This window comes from Papaver somniferum, unplaced genomic scaffold, assembly GCF_003573695.1.
Source record: "Papaver somniferum cultivar HN1 unplaced genomic scaffold, ASM357369v1 unplaced-scaffold_137, whole genome shotgun sequence".
In the NCBI taxonomy this organism is placed as follows: Eukaryota; Viridiplantae; Streptophyta; class Magnoliopsida; order Ranunculales; family Papaveraceae; genus Papaver; species Papaver somniferum.
Genome location: NW_020622934.1, coordinates 17948881 through 17970644, shown reverse-complemented (window position 1 = coordinate 17970644; position 21764 = coordinate 17948881). Strand labels below are relative to the sequence as shown.

The window sequence follows — 21764 nt, the reverse complement described above, 5'->3', positions numbered from 1 at the left end:
ATATTGGCCTCAAATTCCGGCATGATCTTGTACGTGATGTTCTTGCAGATATATGTTACAAGGACGGCGTGACAGCTTATAAGGAAGTAGCCTTAGGTTTCTTGTATGATGGTGGGGGCGCACTACGTCAAACTAATATCCTTGTCTACAATTGGGATAATAGTTAAGATGTTTGTATGGATGTTACGGGGGTTTCGCCTTTTGCAGGTGGTGGCACACGTACTTACACCCCTGGCCAAGCTATCTCCAACGCTGTCTCACGTAACGTAGCAAATACTTGGTAGTTTTATCTTTAGTACAGTGGGAGCCGCAATTTAAAGGGGTGTTGGTGCCCAGATTGTAGCTAGATTTCCAACCCACTCATTGTACACGGAATAATTTTATTTTATTATCAATAAGGAATGCCATGTGAGGCTCTTTGGAGAGAGAGAGAGAGAGGATTTGTGGATTTCTTTTTGTGCTTGTGCTTGTGATTTTTCAGTTCAGAGGTTGAAGATTGCTCAACATCAAGAATCTAATTCGAAGAAAAGGATAATCCCGCGGATTCAGATAGTTCAATCCTCAAAACCGATCGCAAAGATAAGTCTTTTTTCATCTTTTAGTGTCTGTTATTCTTCGATTTCTTCTGTTAATATTCGATTTTCAATTTGGACGAAATCGAGTTAGGGGTTCAGTTCAATTAATAATCCCAATCGGACAAACAAAAATTGAAATCAGTAGTTGGTTTATAATTTGTGTTTGCAAGTGAAGGTGGGTAGTTTGCGTTTTCTTCTTGTGAATTTGGTTTTCTTTTTAGGGTTTGTAGTATCCTTTTTCAGCAATTGGTTTCAATTTCGTTGATTTGTGACAGTGGGTTTTGTCGATTGAAGACTTGGGTTAGGGATTTTGTAGTTGTTTTTCTTCAATCTTCTTTTTTGAGAAACATGAAGTGAAATCTGTTTCAGGAGTTTGTTAGTTGTGGTGTTTTTTGTGATTGGAGAACTGGTTGTAGGACTTTGTTTTCTCCAAGATTGCTTAAGGTGTTTGAATGTTGTATAGAAGAGGGGTTTTGAAGTTTGTAGACAGTAGCAGCTGATTTGGTCAGTATTCTTTGTGCTGGGTCAATTGTGGTCTTGTCTAGTGGTTTCTCCTAATGCAAATTGGGTTGTGTGTGATTGAAGAAGCAGACTCAGTGGTGTAGAAGATTCAGTGGATTCAGTGGGTCCTCTATGTGCTTTTGTATGTGTTTGTTGAAGCTACTTTCTTGAATTCAGTTGTTTGAGCAATTTTGAAGTCTTGGTTGTGGTGGTTTTATCTTAATTAGTGTTTAATGAATGATACTTTAAGTTTTCAATTGGGATCCTTGTTTACCTAAGTTGAACTCTTAATTTACCATTCCTTGAATCCTAATTGGTCTTTTAGCTTTGGTGTAGTGTTTAGGGATCTGGTTCTGGTCCCTGTTAGGAGGCTAGATCTTCCACATCTTCATCCAAAGGATTTTCTGCAATATCTATTACATGGCATATGTGAAGAACAAGATCATCATCTAGCAGGGAGATCTCGTCTCCCAGTTTGGTGAATGATACAGGTGGTGGTCCTTCACAACAATCAGTATTTTCCTCTACAGGCCTCTCTGAGAATTCTTCACAATCATCTACAGGAAACCTAGATGCACCAGAGTCTCCCCACAACATCCCTCCATCGAGACTTCTCCTGCACGCGGCAAAAAAATTCATTCCCATTCAAAAATTTTGATGATTGCAATGATGGGGTTAATGGTAGAGGTTATGCTATGAATTCTTTTCAAAGACACCTCAATGACAGGCATTGTTTCTCTAAGGATACCAGACAACAATGTAGGGAAAGGTTGCGTGGAGATAGGGAGGTATATGAAGCTTGGGAGAAGGTTCTTTTGCAAATGCATTGCTGGATGTGTAGCGAATGCATGATGCTACATGTTTGGAGGAAATCCTGCAAGCATAATAATGTCGTCATCCCAGGGCCATACAATGGAAGGTATGCTGACTATCTTATCTCTGATATCCCCAAACCTGCTGCAGTTTTCCGTGAAACCCCATCCCTAGTTGAAAACACATTGATATCTTTGTCCCTGGATTTGCTTAATCAGGTTTTTCTGAGACATTTCATCACTATCACAAGCATCCCACCTCCATGTCGTTTAACTTTCTCGAGAACTCTAAAATCATGCTTAGACACTATTTTACTCAACCCTAGAGAAATATCCTCTTGGATTAAACTGGTACTCCTCCCAATTTGCACCCTGAACCTTTACACTCCAAAAAACTCTTCAGAGGAGTGTTCTGGTACTAAAAAAAAACTGCAAATTGAATGCATTAACCAGGCTTTATCCAAGTGGAGAGAACCGAATGGGTGTATTAATCTTATCACCAAGCTGTTGGAACTGCCAAACCGTAATCAAGTGAGTAAGCTGAAGGATAAGAAGATGCAGGGTGTTGCAAACATACAGGTATGTAGGAAGAAACTTTATAATGGGAATTATACTGCAACCATTAGAGTGCTCTCTTCAGATGGTATAGATCCTTGCAATGAAGTTACAATTTCTGATTGATGCATAAACATCCCGATGTTGATCCACCTTCCATTCCTGTGGAACCAATTGACTGTGATATAATTTCTGTTGATGAATCTTCAGTACTCAAGGCAATAAAGAGTTTCCCCAAAGGGTACATCCCGTGGTAGAGATGGATTAAGGGCGCAACATCTTCTTGATGCCATGAGTGGTGCTGCCAGTGCTGTGTCTGATGAGTTACTATCCTCTATCACCAAAGTGGTTAATCTATGGCTATCTGGCAGTTGTCTACCTTCAGTTGGAGCGTATATTGCGAGTGCTCCTCTTACGCCTTTGCTAAAACCAGGTGGTGGCCTCAGACCCATAGATGTAGGTACCATTTGGAGAAGACTTGTATCTAAGCTTTCTACTACCAAAGTGGGTAAGGAAATGTCGGCATATCTGGGTGATTTTCAGTTTGGTGTCGGAGTGCCATGTGGTGGTGAAAGTATATTACATTCAGTCAACAGACTAATGGAATTAAAGGGTGACAGGAATGATATCTCCATGCTCCTCGTTGACTTTACTAATGCTTTCAACATGGTAGATAGAACTTCCCTCATCAATGAAGTAAGGTTACAATGCCCTGCCATTTCACGGTGGGTTGAATTATGTTACAGGAGACCAACCAGGTTATATTATAATGACATCACCTTATCTTCGTCAGAAGGAGTACAACAGGGTGACCCATTGGGACCCTTCCTATTTTCCCTTACGCTTCATCCCATTGTGAAGAGTATTTCCTCCCAATGCAGTTTAGATCTACAAGCATGGTACTTGGATGATGGCACTATCATCGGAGACACCGTATAAGTTTCCAAAGCCTTAAGTATCATTCAATCTGAAGGTGTTGGAAGAGGGCTCCATCTCAACCTTACCAAAACCGAGGTTTTTTGGCCCAATGCAGATCCCAGAAGTTTCGACTCAGACATGTTTCCTAACTGGATTGGTAGACTGACTGCTGGTGTTAAACTATTGGGTGGGCATGTGAGTCTTGAATTGCAGTTTTTGCAAGGACATGGTGGCGTGGAGAGCAAATAACACCATTCATCTAATGAATACTGTTAAGCAGCTGAAAGACCCTCAAAGTAAATTACTTCTATTGCGTAACTGCGCAGGGGTCTCCAAACTGTACTTTACTATGCGTACTACATGTCCTGTAGCTTTGTAGGAAGTTAGTGTCCAGTTTGATGATCACTTATATCACTTTTTGAGGCATTTAATTACGGCTGATGGTGCTGGCTCCGGTCCTTTGCAATATAGACTGGCCACCCTCCCTATCAGAGAGGGGGGTCTTGGGATTATACCATGAATGACATAGCAAAGTACTGCTACCTAGCATCTCAGTTTCAGACTCGACAGGTTCCGTAAACCATCTTACACAATAATTTCTAGGCAGATCCAAGTCCAACATGTCAGCAGGCTTTGTTGTCGTACAATCAGGTATATGAGCTCACTACTTCTTCACTCAATTTCAATGTTACCGCCCATTCTTCCACGCATTCCAGAATTCTCTGGCAGTGACCTATTTTGAGGTTGTAATGAGGCAAATACCCACTAGGTTCAATATGACAGCACGTGATAGTATGTTATGGAAGAGTAATAAGTTGAAACATGCTCAAGATTATCTGCTGCCGATACCTATATATGGTTTGAATCAAACTCTCGTCCCTAGACAGTTTCGAAGTGTGCTCAACTATCGACTTGGCATTCCTCTTTTTCGAGAAAATAGTCGCTGTTCTGTTTGTAAAAGGGATATGGACATTTTTGGGGACCATGCACTACACTTTTGTGCCAGTGAAGTTGGTATGAAATTCAGACACGATCTTGTGCGTGATGTTTTGGTAGACATTTGCTTCAGGGCCAGTGTTTCAGCTAGAAAGGAAGTGGTTCTTGGACTTCGGTCATATGGGAATAATACCTTGTTGTCTGCTGACTTGTTAGTTTATAATTGGGAAAATGAGAAGGACACATGCCTAGATGTTACGGGTGTCTCTCCATTCACGAGTGACTTTCACACCTTCATCCCGGGTCAAGCAATTGCTAAAGCAGTTTTACGTAAGCGAAACAAGTACTTAGCTGTATGTGAAACACATGGCTATGGTTTTGGAGTTCTAGCATTAACTATCTTAGGAGAATTAGGTGATGATATGATAGCTTTCGTGAAGAGACTAAAGAATTGCATTGCCAACAACAATGCTAACTGCGATACCGGTTATTTTCTATTTCATAGAGTAGGGATGGTTATTCAAAAGGGTGTAGGGGCACAGCTAGTTGCTAGGCTGCCATCAAACCCAGTGTAATCAAACTTCTGTTTTTTTTAATAAAATAATAATAATAATAAATTATAATAAAATAAAAAAAGAATAATAAGACCGTTCAATTGATGTCTGCTATCAAGAAACTCAAAGACCCTCAAAGTGAGATGCTATTACTTCGCAATTGCACTGGAGTTTCTAGATTGTATTTTGCAATGCGTACTACCAATCCTGCAGCCTTACAATCTGCCACTTCCCTTTTTGATGATCACTTACTTAAGTACTTAGACTTCTCATCACTGGTGATGGTGCGGGGTTTGGTCCTCTACAACAGCGACTATCTACCTTGCCCATCAAAGATGGTGGACTTGGCATTTACACCATGGCTGACACTAGCGCCTATTGTTACCTTGCTTCTCAGTGTCAGACGACTTCGGTACAAAAGGTGATCCTTGGTAATTCATTCTCAACTGAAAAAGGCTCTGCTTATCAGTTTGCGCTACAGAATTTTGCTCAGGTATGTGGCTTGCCTTCTACATACTGTGTCGATGATACTGCCCCCCCATCCATGCACTCCCTGGCAGTCACTTATTTTGATACAGTTAAGAAGCAAATCCCAGACCAATTTTCTATGTCCGCAAGAGATTCCATCCTGTGGCAGTGCAACCGTATGAATCATGCACAAGATTATTTAATGGTTGTACCCATCATTGGGCTTAATCAGTGCCTTGGACCTAGACATTTTAGAGCTGTACTTTGCTATCGTCTTGGTATCCCATTGTTTCTTGAGAATGGCTTGTGCCCAAGTTGTAATAAAACCATGGACATCTTTGGTGATCATGCACTTCATTGTGCTAAGGATATAGGCCCCAAGTTTCGACATGATATTGTTCGTGATGTAGTCGTCGACATTTGCTTCAAAGCTAGTGTGCCTGCTCGTAAGGAAGTTTCTTTGGGATTTCTGACGAATGATGACAAAGAGCTGAAACCTGCTGATATTCTTGTGCTTAACTGGGAAGACGGAAAGGATGTTTGTATGGATGTCACTGGTGTTTCGCCCTTCGCAGGTGATGGAATTCGCTCTTTCGTCCCAGGGAAAGCTATATCTAATGCGGTTTCACGTAAACACTCTAAATACTTGGACAAGTGTATTTCACATGGCCATGGATTGAGTGTTTTGGTTTTCTCTACTCTAGGAGAGTTGGGTGAGGATACTTTGTGTTTTTTCAAGCGCCTGAAGAATTGTTTAGTTAGTAACGACGCTAATAGTGGTTTTGGTAGCTTTATTTTTCATAGATTAGGCGTTGCTATTCAAAAAGGTGTTGGAGCCCAGCTTGTTGCTAGGTTACCAACCAAAAACTTTGTAGAATAATAATAATAATAATAATGATAATAACTCAAGAACTAGTTTAATCTTGTGTGACTGTGCAGGTGACGGGAAGAAGATAAAGGAAATTTTAAAGATAAATTTCTAAATTAAGAGGAACGAGAATATCTAGTTGTGAAGGAAGTTGTATAATGGAAACTGGCATTGAAGCTTGCTGATGTTCACGTGGAAGCGGATACTGAAGTAGTCATCAAATCCATAACAGAGGACTCTCCATTTGTGAGATGGAAAAACATGATATATTAAACACATCCAATTATTATCAGTTAATCTTAATTCTTATGAAATCACGTATGCTTCGAAAGATTGTATTTCAAAGTTCTGTAGGAGGAATAAGTCTGACTTTAAGGAAGCAAACAATGTTTCACCTTGGATAAGCACTCTAGTGCAAAGGGACAAAACATATATACTTTCTTAATTTCAATAAAATTTTCGTGTTCTAAAAAAAAATGACCACGCAATTTTGTATGAGGGAGAGGACCTAAACAATTAGCTAGTTGGTACAAACATATACTTCACATACACACGGTGCTCCGCGTCGAAGAAGCACACACACCGCCAGCATCCGGTCGACAGGCGGGCCAAGCTTAGGCCAATCAGGACCTATCTTTTTAGTCAAAATTATTTTAAATTTTTCCTTAAAAGAAAATAAAAACCAATTTATTGATGAGTGCTAAATAGTGCATATTTATATATATTTTTGTTGGCATTTAACTCATCTTTTGTGCATTAATTCTACATTTTATCCCATATTCTGTATTTTCATTGTTTTCAAGAATAAATATTTTTCTTACTTAACTTTGCATTTTTAGGTAACAAATAAAATCTGGATGAAGTGCGGAGCAAAAAGAGCAGAAAAGTAGTGAAAAGCCGGGAGGAATTACGCAAGGAAGCCGCGAAGAATGTGCGCACAAGACCAAAAAGCTAGGAATGGGCTCAAGAAGGAAGAATTGTTCTTAAAGAAGATATGGGCTTGGCATACCCAAGGCCCAAAACCCTTACCCAAATCCATTTCCTTTATCCATACCCATTTCCATGAGAGCCGTCAGATTGGATCCATCTTGTCATCCAACGGTCACCTCATCATTGTGCATCAAATCCCGATGATTCCGCCCAACACTACAGCACCTAACCTAATCTAGCACTGTTGACTTCGTTGTGTTCCACATCCAACGGTCGCTACAAACTGCTTCTCTCTTAGCCGTCCGATCTACCTACCATCTCCATATCCAGCGGCTCAGCTCGCCAAACATCGAACCAGATGCTCCCGCTTCACACCCTAGCACCGAATCCTATTATCCACCCAAACAACCCATCGCCCCAAAACTTCATCTCCTTCACCCGACAGTTGCAGAGCTCTGCAACTCCACCACCTCCCCTCTCTGCCGCTGTCACTTCCGTCACCACCACCAGTTCCATCACTGCCACTACTATCTCTTCGCCGACAACATCCCCAACACCCTAGCCTAGCTATTTTCTTCATCTCACAACCTCTGAAACCCTAGGTTTTGGGGTGAGTAAAATAGCTAGAAATTAGGGGACAATAGGAGAAGGAAAAGCATCAGAGAAACATCAAGAAGCATGGGTCGAGCAAATTTTGGAGTTTGGAAGCTAAATTTTGGGTAATAATTTAAACCCTAATTGTACTGTTGAGTGAGGACATTTGGGGAAAATGGGTGTAAACCCTAATTTGCTAATTTAGGTATAAATAGAACTGATGTATGAGATGTAAAACTTGTTCTTGGACTAGCCAAGTTTCCACCCAATTTGGGTTAGGTTAATTCCAATTTTAAATTGCACTGTTAATGTTTAATGTGTATGCTCTCTGTTAATGTGTATGTTCTCTGTTAATGTGTATGTTCTGTTATGTCTTGTAATGTTCTCATGTTGTTCATGTCATTCTTAGATGTGTGAAATGTTCTAGGATAGAATTGAATCAAGGTAAACCACATTTTACTCTCACAGTGCATATCATGTATGCTTTGTAGTTAGGATAAAACTATGTGATATTACCACAACTCATACCTTATTGACATTGTCAAATTCTCTGACTAATTGTGCTTTAGTCAGACATTTAGTGCTTAGGATTGACACTTTAGTTGTGATTCAACTGTCCATTGGTGAAACACCTTAGGTAAAAGGCAGGCTTGAACCTTTACCTTTACCTGCTTTAAGGAAGAATTGGCATGATCATTTGAGTTCATCCTCTTGTCTTCACTGTTTTGTTTTTATTTTGTTTTTTTTCATGTTTAGACTCATTCCATTGTTTACTGTTTTCTTTCTTTCATTTGCTATTTTCTTCACATCACTGCCCTTGGCTTAGGCCTTGGTATGCAACTGTTTCTTTATCACTCTTGTTCCTGTTCTTTGTGTCTTTAGTTTCTTTTCTGTTTTGCATTTTCTTCACTGCTTGAGCAGCTGCAGTACTGCTGCTGTAACCCTTGCTGCATTGCTGTTGCTTCTTCTGTTGCTGCTGTTGCCACTTCTGCTGCACTTTTTCTGCAGCTGCTGCTGCCTCCTGCCTCAGCTGCTGTTGTTGCTGCCAAACTGCTGCAGCTCAAGCTACACTGCTGCTTGCTTTGCTCTCCAAGGCTCACTTCACTCCTGAGCCCAAGTCCAATTCAGTGAAACCAAAGGCTAAAGGCCTAACCAACTGAGCCCAAAGTTCAGTTCACTTCCAAAGCCCAGTTCACTACTAAGCCCAACTCACAAGTGGACTGTTAAGCCCAACTCACAAGTGAACTGTTAAGCCCAAGTCATAGTTGAACTGTTGAGCCCAAAGCTCAATCCAGTTTCTAGAACCAAAGCCCATTTGCACTTCAAAGATAACTGAGCCCAAGCTCAGTTCATTTTATCTTTAACAAACCCACTAAGCCCAATTCATTCAAAGGGCATTCAAACCCATTAGTACTCAAAGCCCAATCTAAGCCAAAAGGCTTCTAAGTCCAAAGCAAACTAGAAACCCAATTAGCTAAAACACTTCCGAAACACACCCGATCTCTGTGGATCGACCCGTACTTGCACGAGCTACAACTGACGACCGTGCACTTGCGGTATTACTGTAGGCCCCCGTTTTTATCGCATCATTTTTATACACTCTTCCGGACCTGCCAAGTTTTTGGCGCCGCTGCCGGGGATTGGTGCTGTGTTTTTCTTGTGTTTTTCTTAGCTATTTTGCATTTCACTGCATAGCATTTGCATCTGCATCTGCTTCACTTCATTTGCTGTTGGACCTGCTGTTCTGAACCTGTTCTTCCTCTGCTGGGACGCCACCAAGGAAAAGAACCAAAACCCAACTGGGTTTTTGCAACAATATCAGAGCAGCTGGGCTGTGCTAAAAAGGTAAGCCTAAACCCATTCATTGAGAGAACCCAACCTGTGGGCTTCCAAATTTTTTAATTGTGGGCTTGTAATAATTAACCCAATTTTTTGGGCTTTTTATTTTTCTATTTTGGGTTTGTAATAATTTATTTTTGGGCTTGTTGTTTAATTTGTGGGTTTGTATTTATTTTGTGTGGGCTTGTTTAAATTCTTCCATTGGACTTGTATTTTGGACTCTGGGTTTAAACCCAGCTGATAACCGATTGTGGGCCGCAGCCTTCCTTCCATTTCATTAGAGGCTTGCACAGTGGGCTTGCTCCCATTCAAAAACCAAATTTTATTTTTTTAATTTTAGTTTCTTTAAAAAAAAAAAAAAAAAAAAAAAAAAATATTTCTACTTTGCTCCCAATTTTAAAACCAAATTTTTACTTGCTCCCATCTTAAACCAAATTTTTATTTTTACTCCCATTTTAAACCAAATTTTCAAATGTCTCCCACCAAAACCAAATTTTTCCCAAAAATCCAAACCCTTTAAAAACCAAATTTTTCCCAAAAATCCAAACCCTTTAAAAACCAAATTCTGAACTTTGTAACATAGTTACTTAGCTTTTGAGCCAATCATGTCTGGATATTGGTCTGCTCCTGGAGATGGAAATAAAACTCTTAGAGAACTTGCTTATGGGCATCTGCCGCGTTATGAACCTTCCACGGACCATGATGTCAATAGTCATAGGAATTATTATAGACATTTTCAAAGTCCCGAGCCGCAATACATGAACCCTAATGACTATTCATACATGCATCATTCGCCACAACGTGAAAATGAACATTTTGCTAGTGCCTCACTCACACAATCATCACTTATGGATCAAATAGAAGCTCGAATCACAGCTTTAGAAATGCAATCACATGAGGAATCTTTCACATCTAATTTTCTTAGGCAACCTGAAATCTATGCATGTCCCGCATGTGGTAGTTTAGACCACCCTGTTGAGCATTGTCATATTTTGCATAATTTTAGGCAATCTAGAGAAAATCCAAGGTATGAAATGCCATAAATTGTGAGAATGGTAGTCATTGGGACCATAATCAATCCTTTGAGGGTTGCGATCAATATTTTGTAACCCTAATGACCATGCATACATGTACCATTCACCACAATTTGAACATGAAGAATTTTGTACTCCCATGAATTTAGACTCCACCACAGAAGCTTTAGACTTAGTGAGCAAAACTTCGATAGATCTACATCACGAATTCAGGCATATTTAGATCAGATTTTGCTTCACCTACAAAAGGAGGAAATTCATGAGGAAATGTATGTTGTCCCTAATGAAGTGTCTAGTCCCATTCATGTAAATGATGTTGAATATGAACCTAATTTAGAGGAACATGAATCGACTAACGACACCACCACTTTAATGAGGACCAATATGCATGCTACCATGATGATGATTATGATGATTATGATGATGTGTTAGAAGAACATGAAAATATTGTGGAACCTGTTGGTTCAATAACATATGGCTTCTCGCCCTCGACCTTCATGAATGTTGTTTTTTCTAATACTCATTGTAATTCATATGATTTTGATATTGACATGGGATTCGTACAATTATTCTGTGAAGATGAGCATGACATAGGAATAGTTGAATCTTCTGTAGACACTAATATGCATGAAAATATATTTGATGTGTCTGATTCTCTACCTAGGTCACATTGTGATATTTCTCCTGATTTGCCATGCATGAGAATAAATTTGTTGATGATGTTGATGATTCTGAGTGTGAACTTGCTAATTGATTGATGATTGTGAGCATGATGTGACATGTGTAGATGATTAGAAGATTTTGATTTGATTGATAATGATATGCCTATTCTTCTACCTAAGTCACAATCTGATGGCCTTCCACCCAACCTAGATTTGGTTTGTACCAATATTGTAAAACCAATTTTTCTGAAAATTCCTAACTAGGTTGGAACTGTGTGCTTCCCAAGTCCTCTTGGACTATTTTGCTTCAAAATATAACACTTTTAAAGAGCCACAGTTGGAAATTGCATGTTTGCCCATCCCGAAAACAGTCCATTATGAGTTAGACCTTTTGAATCCTGAACCCTTAAAATTAAAAAATTTTGTGCTTAAAAGTAAACCTGTTGAACAATTTAGGTTTAGAGGTAATTCATTCGGTTTTTCACTCTCATTCCCATTTAAGTCCAATTTTAGTGTTTTGAATCTTCCTTTGTCTCTACACTTTGTCTTGTGGGTTGATCCTCAACTCTTTAGATTGTTAGTGTATGGTGAATATTTTTGTACATAATCCAGTAGATAAAATTTCTTAAAAACCCTTTTGTTCCTTTTGTATATATTTTGCTAATCCAATATGATCTCGGTTGAAATATGTTGGATTTTTGCCTTGAATAACGGAGTTTTAATTCTGCTTTCGCCGAAATCGGGTATTCTCTCTCCTTTTACTCTACTCAGCATGTCCCTTTCCATATGTTGCATTTTAATTCTTTCCATATTTTGAAACATTGAGGACAATGTTTAGTTTAGGTTTGGGGGTATAGAGTAGATACCACGATAATATGCTATAATTAAAAACGAACTCCTTCTTCTTTTTGAAAAAAGTGAAAAATTCATTCCAAAAAAATTTAAAAAATCAAAATTCAAAAAAATTAAAAAATTAAAAATCATAAAAAATGGAGCTCATTTACCTTGAAATGTTGACTCTTGTGCAAATATGTATTTTTATTAGGAGTCTTAGTCTAGATATTTAGGCACCCTGATTCTAGCACAATTCACATAGTGATAAGAAATTTGCACGCGCACGATCTACCAATACATGTATGGCCTCGATCTTCAAGGTGTTGGATAGGAAGTTACGATTGCCAATCACTTTAGAATACTGAACGAAACTTGACTAGCTTGTTCTTTGGTTGGTTGGGATAGAAGATGGAGGTTACATTAAGAAAGACAACCATCGAATTTAACTGGGTGCATCAAAAAGGGCTACCTCTTGCAAAGTGTCATGTAATCTTTTGTTTCCTTTTGTTATGTATCAAAAGTGTTTCCTTGTTCAAAAAAAAAAAAAAAAAAAAAAAAAAAAAAAAAAAAAAAAAAAAAACGATGTATATATTCAAAAAAAAAAAAAAGAAAAAAAAAAATCAGAAAAATACAAAAAAAAAATTCAAGTATTTATCAATTCCATCATCTCTTGTTCCAAAAATAAAAGAGAATAGTCAATGTAAATAAGAGTCATGTAAATAGTCATCTTTTGTTGTTTCATTGTAATAAGCAAGGAAGGGTGTATGCCATTGATGTACAACGCGAGTAATTGTGAAATACCTCCAACTCATTCACAATTCTCGTAAAGTCCGGACAGCTAGCTAGATTTCGACCTCAGTTCTTAGCCTGAGAAACTATCTCTTGGTGATTAGTAGTCATAACTTCAGATCTTTCTTTACACATGTGTAGATACACTTTACACTCTTATCACATGTCCTTATTTGTTATCAGTGCTAGGATTGTGCCTTCGATAGCTAGATTGACATCTCCATTTTGCTGTGAGCTTAAACTGTTTTGCACATGTCACATTTGATGGAATATGAGCTTATATTTTGTCCTTAGGTTTTGTAGGCACACCTCTGGTAAACCTTCACGAGACTTCAACTCGTCCACTAGGGACACTTAGTGGTTTAAAAGGCTTAGTGCATACGCTAAATGCATTCGAGAGACCAGCGACAGTGGTATAGGTAGGATTTCCTTAGTTTGTTTTTACTTGAGGACAAGTAAAATTCAGGTTTGGGGGTATTTGATGAGTGCTAAATAGTGCATATTTATATATATTTTTGTTGGCATTTAACTCATCTTTTGTGCATTAATTCTACATTTTATCCCATATTCTGTATTTTCATTGTTTTCAAGAATAAATATTTTTCTTACTTAACTTTGCATTTTTAGGTAACAAATAAAATCTGGATGAAGTGCGGAGCAAAAAGAGCAGAAAAGTAGTGAAAAGCCGGGAGGAATTACGCAAGGAAGCCGCGAAGAATGTGCGCACAAGACCAAAAAGCTAGGAATGGGCTCAAGAAGGAAGAATTGTTCTTAAAGAAGATATGGGCTTGGCATACCCAAGGCCCAAAACCCTTACCCAAATCCATTTCCTTTATCCATACCCATTTCCATGAGAGCCGTCAGATTGGATCCATCTTGTCATCCAACGGTCACCTCATCATTGTGCATCAAATCCCGATGATTCCGCCCAACACTACAGCACCTAACCTAATCTAGCACCGTTGACTTCGTTGTGTTCCACATCCAACGGTCGCTACAAACTGCTTCTCTCTTAGCCGTCCGATCTACCTACCATCTCCATATCCAGCGGCTCAGCTCGCCAAACATCGAACCAGATGCTCCCGCTTCACACCCTAGCACCGAATCCTATTATCCACCCAAACAACCCATCGCCCCAAAACTTCATCTCCTTCACCCGACAGTTGCAGAGCTCTGCAACTCCACCACCTCCCCTCTCTGCCGCTGTCACTTCCGTCACCACCACCAGTTCCATCACTGCCACTACTATCTCTTCGCCGACAACATCCCCAACACCCTAGCCTAGCTATTTTCTTCATCTCACAACCTCTGAAACCCTAGGTTTTGGGGTGAGTAAAATAGCTAGAAATTAGGGGACAATAGGAGAAGGAAAAGCATCAGAGAAACATCAAGAAGCATGGGTCGAGCAAATTTTGGAGTTTGGAAGCTAAATTTTGGGTAATAATTTAAACCCTAATTGTACTGTTGAGTGAGGACATTTGGGGAAAATGGGTGTAAACCCTAATTTGCTAATTTAGGTATAAATAGAACTGATGTATGAGATGTAAAACTTGTTCTTGGACTAGCCAAGTTTCCACCCAATTTGGGTTAGGTTAATTCCAATTTTAAATTGCACTGTTAATGTTTAATGTGTATGCTCTCTGTTAATGTGTATGTTCTCTGTTAATGTGTATGTTCTGTTATGTCTTGTAATGTTCTCATGTTGTTCATGTCATTCTTAGATGTGTGAAATGTTCTAGGATAGAATTGAATCAAGGTAAACCACATTTTACTCTCACAGTGCATATCATGTATGCTTTGTAGTTAGGATAAAACTATGTGATATTACCACAACTCATACCTTATTGACATTGTCAAATTCTCTGACTAATTGTGCTTTAGTCAGACATTTAGTGCTTAGGATTGACACTTTAGTTGTGATTCAACTGTCCATTGGTGAAACACCTTAGGTAAAAGGCAGGCTTGAACCTTTACCTTTACCTGCTTTAAGGAAGAATTGGCATGATCATTTGAGTTCATCCTCTTGTCTTCACTGTTTTGTTTTTATTTTGTTTTTTTTCATGTTTAGACTCATTCCATTGTTTACTGTTTTCTTTCTTTCATTTGCTATTTTCTTCACATCACTGCCCTTGGCTTAGGCCTTGGTATGCAACTGTTTCTTTATCACTCTTGTTCCTGTTCTTTGTGTCTTTAGTTTCTTTTCTGTTTTGCATTTTCTTCACTGCTTGAGCAGCTGCAGTACTGCTGCTGTAACCCTTGCTGCATTGCTGTTGCTTCTTCTGTTGCTGCTGTTGCCACTTCTGCTGCACTTTTTCTGCAGCTGCTGCTGCCTCCTGCCTCAGCTGCTGTTGTTGCTGCCAAACTGCTGCAGCTCAAGCTACACTGCTGCTTGCTTTGCTCTCCAAGGCTCACTTCACTCCTGAGCCCAAGTCCAATTCAGTGAAACCAAAGGCTAAAGGCCTAACCAACTGAGCCCAAAGTTCAGTTCACTTCCAAAGCCCAGTTCACTACTAAGCCCAACTCACAAGTGGACTGTTAAGCCCAACTCACAAGTGAACTGTTAAGCCCAAGTCATAGTTGAACTGTTGAGCCCAAAGCTCAATCCAGTTTCTAGAACCAAAGCCCATTTGCACTTCAAAGATAACTGAGCCCAAGCTCAGTTCATTTTATCTTTAACAAACCCACTAAGCCCAATTCATTCAAAGGGCATTCAAACCCATTAGTACTCAAAGCCCAATCTAAGCCAAAAGGCTTAAGTCCAAAGCAAACTAGAAACCCAATTAGCTAAAACACTTCCGAAACACACCCGATCTCTGTGGATCGACCCGTACTTGCACGAGCTACAACTGACGACCGTGCACTTGCGGTATTACTGTAGGCCCCCGTTTTTATCGCATCATTTTTATACACTCTTCCGGACCTGCCAAGTTTTTGGCGCCGCTGCCGGGGATTGGTGCTGTGTTTTTCTTGTGTTTTTCTTAGCTATTTTGCATTTCACTGCATAGCATTTGCATCTGCATCTGCTTCATTCATTTGCTGTTGGACCTGCTGTTCTGAACCTGTTTTTCTCTCTGCTGGGACGCCACCAAGGAAAAGAACCAAAACCCAACTGGGTTTTTGCAACAATATCAGAGCAGCTGGGCTGTGCTAAAAAGGTAAGCCTAAACCCATTCATTGAGAGAACCCAACCTGTGGGCTTCCAAATTTTTTAATTGTGGGCTTGTAATAATTAACCCAATTTTTTGGGCTTTTTATTTTTCTATTTTGGGTTTGTAATAATTTATTTTTGGGCTTGTTGTTTAATTTGTGGGTTTGTATTTATTTGTGTGGGCTTGTTTAAATTCTTCCATTGGACTTGTATTTTGGACTCTGGGTTTAAACCCAGCTGATAACCGATTGTGGGCCGCAGCCTTCCTTCCATTTCATTAGAGGCTTGCACAGTGGGCTTGCTCCCATTCAAAAACCAAATTTTATTTTTTTTAATTTTATGTTTCTTTAAAAAAAAAAAAAAAAAAAAAAATATTTCTACTTTGCTCCCAATTTTAAAACCAAATTTTTACTTGCTCCCATCTTAAACCAAATTTTTTTTTACTCCCATTTTAAACCAAATTTTCAAATGTCTCCCACCAAAACCAAATTTTCCCAAAAATCCAAACCCTTTAAAAACCAAATTTTTCCCAAAAATCCAAACCCTTTAAAAACCAAATTCTGAACTTTGTAACATAGTTACTTAGCTTTTGAGCCAATCATGTCTGGATATTGGTCTGCTCCTGGATGGAAATAAAACTCTTAGAGAACTTGCTTATGGGCATCTGCCGTTATGAACCTTCCACGGACCATGATGTCAATAGTCATAGGAATTATTATGGACATTTTCAAAGTCCCGAGCCGCAATACATGAACCCTAATGACTATTCATACATGCATCATTCGCCACAACGTGAAAATGAACATTTTGCTAGTGCCTCACTCACACAATCATCACTTATGGATCAAATAGAAGCTCGAATCACAGCTTTAGAAATGCAATCACATGAGGAATCTTCACATCTAATTTTCTTAGGCAACCTGAAATCTATGCATGTCCCGCATGTGGTAGTTTAGACCACCCTGTTGAGCATTGTCATATTTTGCATAATTTTAGGCAATCTAGAGAAAATCCAAGGTATGAAATGCCCATAAATTGTGAGAATGGTAGTCATTGGGACCATAATCAATCCTTTGAGGGTTGCGATCAATATTTTAGACCCTAATGACCATGCATACATGTACCATTCACCACAATTTGAACATGAAGAATTTTGTACTCCCATGAATTTAGACTCCACCACAGAAGCTTTAGACTTAGTGAGCAAAACTTCGATAGATCTACATCACGAATTCAGGCATATTTAGATCAGATTTTGCTTCACCTACAAAAGGAGGAAATTCATGAGGAAATGTATGTTGTCCCTAATGAAGTGTCTAGTCCCATTCATGTAAATGATGTTGAATATGAACCTAATTTAGAGGAACATGAATACTAACGACACCACCACTTTAATGAGGACCAATATGCATGCTACCATGATGATGATTATGATGATTATGATGATGTGTTAGAAGAACATGAAAATATTGTGGAACCTGTTGGTTCAATAACATATGGCTTCTCGCCCTCGACCTTCATGAATGTTGTTTTTTCTGATACTCATTATAATTCATATGATTTTGATATTGACATGGGATTCGTACAATTATTCTGTGAAGATGAGCATGACATAGGAATAGTTGAATCTTCTGTAGACACTAATATGCATGAAAATATATTTGATGTGTCTGATTCTCTACCTAGGTCACATTGTGATATTTCTCCTGATTTGCCAATGCATAAGAATAAATTTGTTGATGATGTTGATGATTCTGAGTGTGAACTTGCTAATTTGATTGATGATTGTGAGCATGATGTGACATGTGTAGATGATTTAGAAGATTTTGATTTGATTGATAATGATATGCCTATTCTTCTACCTAAGTCACAATCTGATGGCCTTCCACCCAACCTAGATTTGGTTTGTGCCAATATTGTAAAACCAATTTTTCTGAAAATTCCTAATCTAGGATTGGAACTGTGTGCTTCCCAAGTCCTGTTGGACTATTTTGCTTCAAAATATAACACTTTTAAAGAGCCACAGTTGGAAATTGCATGTTTGCCCATCCCGAAAACAGTCCATTATGAGTTAGACCTTTTGAATCCTGAACCCTTAAAATTAAAATTTTGTGCTTAAAAGTAAACCTGTTGAACAATTTAGGTTTAGAGGTAATTCATTCGGTTTTTCACTCTCATTCCCATTTAAGTCCAATTTTAGTGTTTTGAATCTTCCTTTGTCTCTACACTTTGTCTTTGGGTTGATCCTCAACTCTTTAGATTGTTAGTGTATGGTGAATATTTTTGTACATAATCCAGTAGATAAAATTTCTTAAAAACCCTTTTGTTCCTTTTGTATATATTTTGCTAATCCAATATGATCTCGGTGAAATATGTTGGATTTTTGCCTTGAATAACGGAGTTTTAATTCTGCTTTCGCCGAAATCGGGTATTCTCTCTCCTTTTACTCTACTCAGCATGTCCCTTTCCATATGTTGCATTTTAATTCTTTCCATATTTTGAAACATTGAGGACAATGTTTAGTTTAGGTTTGGGGGTATAGAGTAGATACCACGATAATATGCTATAATTAAAACGAACTCCTTCTTCTTTTTGAAAAAAGTGAAAAATTCATTCCAAAAAAATTTAAAAAATCAAAATTCAAAAAAATTAAAAAATTAAAAATCATAAAAAATGGAGCTCATTTACCTTGAAATGTTGACTCTTGTGCAAATATGTATTTTTATTAGGAGTCTTAGTCTAGATATTTAGGCACCCTGATTCTAGCACAATTCACATAGTGATAAGAAATTTGCACGCGCACGATCTACCAATACATGTATGGCCTCGATCTTCAAGGTGTTGGATAGGAAGTTACGATTGCCAATCACTTTAGAATACTGAACGAAACTTGACTAGCTTGTTCTTTGGTTGGTTGGGATAGAAGATGGAGGTTACATTAAGAAAGACAACCATCGAATTTAACTGGGTGCATCAAAAAGGGCTACCTCTTGCAAAGTGTCATGTAATCTTTTGTTTCCTTTTGTATATGTATCAAAAGTGTTTCCTTGTTCAAAAAAAAAAAAAAAAAAAAAAAAAAAAAAAAAAAAAACGATGTATATATTCAAAAAAAAAAAAAAGAGAAAAAAAAATCAGAAAAATACAAAAAAAAAATTCAAGTATTTATCAATTCCATCATCTCTTGTTCCAAAAATAAAAGAGAATAGTCAATGTAAATAAGAGTCATGTAAATAGTCATCTTTTGTTGTTTCATTGTAATAAGCAAGGAAGGGTGTATGCCATTGATGTACAACGCGAGTAATTGTGAAATACCTCCAACTCATTCACAATTCTCGTAAAGTCCGGACAGCTAGCTAGATTTCGACCTCAGTTCTTAGCCTGAGAAACTATCTCTTGGTGATTAGTAGTCATAACTTCAGATCTTTCTTTACACATGTGTAGATACACTTTACACTCTTATCACATGTCCTTATTTGTTATCAGTGCTAGGATTGTGCCTTCGATAGCTAGATTGACATCTCCATTTTGCTGTGAGCTTAAACTGTTTTGCACATGTCACATTTGATGGAATATGAGCTTATATTTTGTCCTTAGGTTTTGTAGGCACACCTCTGGTAAACCTTCACGAGACTTCAACTCGTCCACTAGGGACACTTAGTGGTTTAAAAGGCTTAGTGCATACGCTAAATGCATTCGAGAGACCAGCGACAGTGGTATAGGTAGGATTTCCTTAGTTTGTTTTTACTTGAGGACAAGTAAAATTCAGGTTTGGGGGTATTTGATGAGTGCTAAATAGTGCATATTTATATATATTTTTGTTGGCATTTAACTCATCTTTTGTGCATTAATTCTACATTTTATCCCATATTCTGTATTTTCATTGTTTTCAAGAATAAATATTTTTCTTACTTAACTTTGCATTTTTAGGTAACAAATAAAATCTGGATGAAGTGCGGAGCAAAAGAGCAGAAAAGTAGTGAAAAGCCGGGAGGAATTACGCAAGGAAGCCGCGAAGAATGTGCGCACAAGACCAAAAAGCTAGGAATGGGCTCAAGAAGGAAGAATTGTTCTTAAAGAAGATATGGGCTTGGCATACCCAAGGCCCAAAACCCTTACCCAAATCCATTTCCTTTATCCATACCCATTTCCATGAGAGCCGTCAGATTGGATCCATCTTGTCATCCAACGGTCACCTCATCATTGTGCATCAAATCCCGATGATTCCGCCCAACACTACAACCTAACCTAATCTAGCACACCGTTGACTTCGTTGTGTTCCACATCCAACGGTCGCTACAAACTGCTTCTCTCTTAGCCGTCCGATCTACCTACCATCTCCATATCCAGCGGCTCAGCTCGCCAAACATCGAACCAGATGCTCCCGCTTCACACCCTAGCACCGAATCCTATTATCCACCCAAACAACCCATCGCCCCAAAACTTCATCTCCTTCACCCGACAGTTGCAGAGCTCTGCAACTCCACCACCTCCCCTCTCTGCCGCTGTCACTTCCGTCACCACCACCAGTTCCATCACTGCCACTACTATCTCTTCGCCGACAACATCCCCAACACCCTAGCCTAGCTATTTTCTTCATCTCACAACCTCTGAAACCCTAGGTTTTGGGGTGAGTAAAATAGCTAGAAATTAGGGGACAATAGGAGAAGGAAAAGCATCAGAGAAACATCAAGAAGCATGGGTCGAGCAAATTTTGGAGTTTGGAAGCTAAATTTTGGGTAATAATTTAAACCCTAATTGTACTGTTGAGTGAGGACATTTGGGGAAAATGGGTGTAAACCCTAATTTGCTAATTTAGGTATAAATAGAACTGATGTATGAGATGTAAAACTTGTTCTTGGACTAGCCAAGTTTCCACCCAATTTGGGTTAGGTTAATTCCAATTTTAAATTGCACTGTTAATGTTTAATGTGTATGCTCTCTGTTAATGTGTATGTTCTCTGTTAATGTGTATGTTCTGTTATGTCTTGTAATGTTCTCATGTTGTTCATGTCATTCTTAGATGTGTGAAATGTTCTAGGATAGAATTGAATCAAGGTAAACCACATTTTACTCTCACATTGCATATCATGTATGCTTTGTAGTTAGGATAAAACTATGTGATATTACCACAACTCATACCTTATTGACATTGTCAAATTCTCTGACTAATTGTGCTTTAGTCAGACATTTAGTGCTTAGGATTGACACTTTAGTTGTGATTCAACTGTCCATTGGTGAAACACCTTAGGTAAAAGGCAGGCTTGAACCTTTACCTTTACCTGCTTTAAGGAAGAATTGGCATGATCATTTGAGTTCATCCTCTTGTCTTCACTGTTTTGTTTTTATTTTGTTTTTTTTCATGTTTAGACTCATTCCATTGTTTACTGTTTTCTTTCTTTCATTTGCTATTTTCTTCACATCACTGCCCTTGGCTTAGGCCTTGGTATGCAACTGTTTCTTTATCACTCTTGTTCCTGTTCTTTGTGTCTTTAGTTTCTTTTCTGTTTTGCATTTTCTTCACTGCTTGAGCAGCTGCAGTACTGCTGCTGTAACCCTTGCTGCATTGCTGTTGCTTCTTCTGTTGCTGCTGTTGCCACTTCTGCTGCACTTTTTCTGCAGCTGCTGCTGCCTCCTCCTGCCTCAGCTGCTGTTGTTGCTGCCATGCTGCCAGCTCAAGCTACACTGCTGCTTGCTTTGCTCTCCAAGGCTCACTTCACTCCTGAGCCCAAGTCCAATTCAGTGAAACC

At 38.7% G+C, this 21764-nt stretch overlaps 1 protein-coding gene across 2 annotated transcripts; it reads left to right on the top strand.

Moving 5' to 3' along the window:
- Nucleotides 1–1625: 1625 nt before the first annotated feature.
- On the top strand, nt 1626–3787 carry LOC113334817. Of its 2 annotated transcripts, none has more exons than XM_026581030.1 (2): nt 1626–2239; nt 2342–3787. In XM_026581030.1, the coding sequence occupies exons 1-2, from the start codon at nt 1649–1651 to the stop codon at nt 2567–2569; spliced, it is 819 nt and encodes a 272-aa protein (XP_026436815.1). In that variant the 5' UTR covers nt 1626–1648; the 3' UTR covers nt 2570–3787. The 2 variants fall into 2 exon arrangements, with proteins under 2 accessions (XP_026436815.1, XP_026436814.1); XM_026581029.1 differs by having other exon boundaries at nt 1626–2467; nt 2654–3787.
- Nucleotides 3788–21764: the final 17977 nt, after the last annotated feature.

Excerpts from the sequence above, each read along its gene's own strand:
- LOC113334817 (XM_026581029.1), top strand. The coding sequence starts at position 1,649 with ATGCACCAGAGTCTCCCCACAACATCCCTCCATCGAGACTTCTCCTGC.